The 6000-nt window shown below is 33.3% G+C and overlaps 1 protein-coding gene across 1 annotated transcript in view; it reads right to left on the reverse strand.

Annotated features, from left to right (window-relative positions):
• LOC128855723 (elongation of very long chain fatty acids protein AAEL008004) overlaps window positions 1–5768 on the reverse strand; it is a 31714-nt gene extending 25946 nt beyond the window's left edge. The window contains exon 1 of the mRNA XM_054090871.1: window positions 5580–5768. Within this exon, the coding sequence (XP_053946846.1) occupies window positions 5580–5640 (61 nt within the window). The 5' untranslated portion in view covers window positions 5641–5768. The remainder of the gene's footprint in view (window positions 1–5579) is intronic.
• Window positions 5769–6000: the final 232 nt, after the last annotated feature.

The raw sequence follows: 6000 nt of genomic DNA on the forward strand, positions 1-6000 counted from the left end.
TATGTTTCTTAATTACGTAAGTGTCCATGTGTATTATCTCATTCGTATCTGTGGGTGTTTCCGTTATAAAGAATTTCGGTTTATATGGTTTTCTGTCGTATTTACCTCTACAACAAATATCACAATTGTTAATATATTTTTGGATAAGTAGTTTCAAATTTTTAAAGTATATTGTATTTTTTAAACCCTGATAATTTTCATTTATCCCCGCATGTCCAGTTTCTTCTTTATGATATTTTTGAATATATCTGTAAGCTTCTTCCTCGTTTCTCATATCTTTAGCATGATATGAGCATCTGTAGAATTTTACACTACCATTAAATAATTCTATTAGCTTCTGTTGCACTATGTTGTAGTCTGAATCTGAAATTCCTGAATAAATTCCTACTTTCCCCGTTTTTATAAATCTTCTGAAAATGTCCGACATGAATCCACTCCTAATATCGTCTAGACTTACAAAAATTTTTCTTTTATTGTCAACTATTCTAATTTCTTCCGTCTTACTTTCTGTCAAGATTATTTGGGTATAAAAACGGTTAACGACTGAGTCTAATATGGGAAAATGATCGTTCAGTTCCTCTTCTTGAGAGTGAATAGTAGCGGTTGTACTTATATTGTCTAAGTCAATTTCCCTTGTATTTTCATCTACTGCACAAATTTCACCAGTATCTGCGTTAATTCTACTGAGAAAATCGGCTAGAGTATTCTCCTTGCCTTTGATATACCCGATGTTAATATCGTATTCACCAAGTTTGAGTAACCAACGTTGAAGCCTAGGATTTATGTCTTTTCCTTTATATTTTGTTTGTAGCCATTTTAGTGGTTGGTGGTCTGTCATAAGGTCAAAGTTTCTTCCATATATGTATGGCCTGAAGTAATTTACTCCCCAAACGATAGCCAACAACTCCTTTTCTGTTGTTGAGTATCTTCTTTCGTGTTCATTTAGGGTTCTACTTGCGTAACTGATAGGATGATTATCCTGTGTTATTACTGCGCCTATTGCGAATTCGCTGGCATCTGTTGCTAATTTAAATTTCCGTTTAAAATCTGGGTATTTAATGGTTGGGTGTATCGATTAGTAGTCTCTTAAGTTTGTAGAATGCATCCGTATATTGAGGGTCATTTTTATTAATCTTGGTATTCTTTTTTAAATATTTTGTCAAACCATGGGCAATTTTAGCAGTCTTTTATGAATTTTCTATAATATCCTGTTATACCTAGGAATGATTTTATCTGTTTCTGATTTTCTGGAAGTTTTAGTTTTTGGATAGCCCCGATTTTGTTCGGATTAGGTTTGATTCCTTCAGTGGTAAGAATGTGTCCTAGATATTCGGTAGATTTTGCGAAAAAATTGCACTTATCAACTTGAATCTTAAGATTATGTTTTCTAAGAGCATTGAAAATTTTCTGTATACTATCCTTATGTTCTTGTATTGTGCTACTGAAAATTAGAATATCGTCAAGATATACAACACATATTTTGTTGATATACTCCCTTAGTACTGAATTAATCAATCTTTGAAAAGTAGCAGGAGCGTTTTTTAGTCCAAAAGGCATACGAACGAATTCATAATGACCTAATGGAGTAGAAAATGCTGTTTTCTTCCTATCTTCCTCTTTAATAAGGATTTGATGAAAGCCTTTGGCTAAGTCGAGAGTCGTGAAGTATTGTGCTCGACCAAGCTTTTCTAAAATTGTATCAATATTTGGGATGGGAAATTTATCACTGACAGTTATTTCATTTAAAGCCCTGTAGTCTATTACTATTCTCCATTTTTTTTTCATTGAATTGTCCGACTTCTTGGGCACAATCCATAAAGGAGAATTGTATGGAGATATACTTTCCCTAATTATCCCTTGTTCTAACATTTCCCGCATTTGTTTATTGATTTCTTCCTCGTGGATCTGAGGGTACCTATATATCTTCGAATATACCGGTTTGTTAATCGTTGTCGTAATTTCGTGTCGTACTTCATGAGTGTGAGTAAGTAAGTTACCCTCTTGGAAAAATAGATCGGAATTTTTTTGAATAAGTTCCGTTAAAAATGTTTCTTCTTCTTTGTTCATATCATCACGTTTTAATCTATCTAAAATGTTATCTGATTGTATTTCTAAGGTTTGAATTTCTTCTAAATTGTATGGACAAGAATCTATAAATTTAATTTTATTGCTGTTTATTTGTAAGAAGTCTTCCTCAAGGTTTATGATTGCTGAAAAAGCTTTCAATATATTCTGTCCTATTAAAGCATCGAAATTTTTACCATTAAAGTTGGTTAATTTCCAGCACATAAGATTGTCTTCTTTAAATTCCCTAGGAAGGGGTGTGATAATTTCCTCGTCAATACAAAATTTACCATTTATTGTATTAAAGAATATGGGTTTTTCTAGTTTTGTCCTTTCGAATGTTGGTAATAATTTTCCGTTAAGCAATGAGGTCGTTGATCCTGTATCAAGTAAACATTTAATGTTCGTGTTTCCTATACTTAATTCTACTATCGGTAAATGAATCTTTGGGCTTGACACTGAAAATTTACCTCTCCTGTATTATTATTCTCGATGTGGTCTACTTCCATTGGGGTAGGCCCATTATTATTATGTCCAAGAGTTCTGTTCGAGTATTGGGTTCGTCTTGATTGCTGAGAATTATTTGTGTTAAAGAAAGTTTGTCGAAATTGAGCAGGATTGTTATTTTGACGAACTTGAGAAGGACTATTATGTGAATTTTGGGGTGATTGGTGTGTAAAAGTTTGTTTCTGTTGGTATGTCTTGTTCTGTCCGTTTTCGTTATGGTTTCCCTGTTGTTGGAATCGCTGATGTGTATTATATGTGTATTTCTGAAACCTATTGTTATATTGTCTTAGTATCCCTGTTTCTTCCAAGACGTAGTAAGCTTCCCTAAGGGTGGATATATTCCTACTATAAATAATGCTAGCCAAATTTGGATGTATACCGTTCAAAAATGTTTTTAGTACAATTGATTCGTTTGTAGGAGGTGAAAACTCTATGGGTTTATTGATGTCAAATTCATATTTAGTATTTAATTTGTCTAATATATTTTTAAGATTTTTAAAATATTCGCTTACATTATTGTAGTTTTTTATATTAATCGCCTGATGGTAAAGGTTGTGATACCCTTCCTTGATGCCAAAGTTTTTTATTAGCTCTTCCTTTATTCTTTCCCATGTTGATTCTGGTCCTAGGGCCCTTACCACTTGTAGAGCCGGTCCTTGGATCTTATTTCTAATGTACCTCTCGAATACAAACTGCTGTAGGATGGCATTCTCTTGGAATAATGGCAATATCAGCTCCACTTCTCTTATAAAAGATGATAGATCATAGTCTTTCGTACCATGGAATTCTTTGATCCGGGCAGCTTCCTTCATCAAGTCAGATCCAGATAGTACGGCTGGTGCTGGTGAGTTATTGGTGCTTTGTTGTGTGGACATTTTTGTAATGATTTGTTTTTTCTTTGTAAAAATATTGTCTTTAGACACGTCACAATGTAACGTTTTTTTTTTTTTTTTTTTTTTTTTGTTTTTATTTTGTGGGTTTTAGCTCCCTTTTTCGTTATAGCTCTTTGGTGCTATATTGTCTTTAGACGTTGAAAAGGTTATTTAAATGAAGTCTGAAAAAATTATTTAAATGAAGTCTTTTGACTTTTAATGTCACTTTTCACTTTTTCGCAAGGATATTTTGTCCTTTTTTTTTTTTTTTTGTGTTGCCGGATTTAATAATGTCCTTCAGGATAATCACTTATTTTTCCGATATTAGGTTCTTTTACGTCGACTGCGCCACTAACGAGTCCGAGGGTTCCGTAAGCAAAAAAATTACTTTTATTTATCAGTCCATTTTACAAAATGAATCCAACCTGTTCTAGAGCCCAGTTAAAACTGAAGCTAAAGTTACAAATGTAATACTTATAAGCTAAAATATTATTTAGAAGTTCAGCTGACGTCTGTTGAAATAAGTATTGCAAAAAAAAATAATAATTTATTAAATTGTTATTATTGCGGAAATATTGTTAAGTGAAAAAAAAACAGTTTGTCAAACTTTGCAGTTTATTGACATTTGAGAATTATTTGTGAAAAAAAAACAGTTTGTCGAACTTTGCAGTTTATTGACATTTGAGTTCATTAAATTGCTACTATTGCGAAATATTGTTAAATGTTGAAAATGCAGTTTGTTGACATTAAATTGCTACTATTGCGAAATATTGTTAAATAAAGAAAATGCAGTTTGTTGACATTTGGGTTCATTAAATTATTGTTCCCAATTAATGGGTAGTTGACGTAACTCGCGTTCCACAATTGGAAGGCCCTACAGTTTTAAGCCGATTCCGGTAGATGGTTTTTTATGAGAAGCTCTTTCATACTGGCACTGTGCTTTTCTAAGCCTCCTCTGGACACTTCATTTATCCATAGGAAGGTGGGCTCATTGGGAACAAGTTCTGCCAACTTTTTTATAATGAGGTCTGCAATGTAATCGATTGCGTCGAGACTATTCAATAATTCTCCCTGCTGTAACTCTTTAGCAAACGCTAGCTCTTTGCAAAACATGAGTTCCGTTTAAATCACTACATCATAAGAAATAAAGCTTTGTAAATTCTCCATCTCGATCTCGGATTGCGTCAAATACTCTATCATGTCCTGACTTAAGCGGTATGTATTCCATGTCATACTACCATAGTCCTGAACATACCGATGAAAACTCTTGGGCGAGTTGTTGCTCGTAAGCAGTCCATTTTGAAACTGAAATGTTTTTTCTACAAATTTTACTTTTCCTCCACTTTTAGTCAAAGTTCCTAGAGCTAGCAACCCAGTGTCTTGCTAAGGGAGCCGATTTGTCAAGAGGGAGAAAGCTGCTTACTGAGCAAACCTTTTATTGAATCATGGCCCCTGATGGCTTTTGCTGAGTCTTCTTTTGTTACGGTTAGCTTATTATCTATGCTTTCTTGATACGCCCTACGCTCTTTCTCATGCGCTGAAATTCTCTCAGTATTCCATTTTACTTTCTTGAACCTGCCATCGTTGCACATTTTTGACATTTTTATCTTTTTATTTTCATTTTTTTTATCTTGCCGATCACCAAATAGTGGGCAGAGTCCCAGTTAGCGTCTATAAACGTCAATGATAGAGGTTGCGAGTTTTTTTATCAATCAAAACTTTTATAGTTTTAACAATTTTTTTTATATGAATGCAACCTCCTAATGCTTTTCCTCTTGCATATACTAATAGCCATATTGTAAATGAGAATATATTTAAAAATAGAAATGTTGTTTATTCAGAAAAAATAGACACATTTAAGAAACTTTATTGACACCCAAACTATGCGTCGATAATTGAAATCGACGACGCAATTGCATTCCAAAATTGTTTTGATAATTGAATTAATTTTATATTATTTCGGAAGGAGCCTACTTTGAAGGTAAATGCGATAATTTTGCATGAATACTAATTAGTTTGTGTTTTATTGACAAATTCTCGGTATATTTTTTGACAGAATTTATGTAAAACTTTCTATAAAATAGTGAAGTTTTTGCTGCTAAAAAATATCTATGTGCATTTGTATATGGAACTTACCAGCCAAATCGACGAAGAGGAAATTCCACACGTCAACTTCTGTAGCATTCGCATGCGCCATTTTTGCTAGTGTTTTTGTCTTTTTCGCCTACTTGCGGTCAATTATTTCACTTCTACTTTGCAGAATTAGTGCATAGGCTCGCGCGGCTGCCACTAATTTTGGATCTTAAGCCGTTCTCGTGGGGCTGGTTAGATTTGATTGCAACTGTTTCAGAATTGTCAAGGTTCTTCCGCAGCTGCTCTTGTTGCGTTTTAATTTTCTGAAAATTAGTAAATTGAGATTGTGCTATTAAAATCTATTGTATATGCGTATAAGAATGCTTGAGAATGGAAACAAAAAATCTAGATGTAGTAACTAAAAATGTATATGTAGCCTATTTTTTTCTTGTACCAAAAATACGTTCACTTTTGAGCAATGCAA

Source organism: Anastrepha ludens, chromosome 2, assembly GCF_028408465.1.
Source record: "Anastrepha ludens isolate Willacy chromosome 2, idAnaLude1.1, whole genome shotgun sequence".
Classification (NCBI taxonomy): domain Eukaryota; kingdom Metazoa; phylum Arthropoda; class Insecta; order Diptera; family Tephritidae; genus Anastrepha; species Anastrepha ludens.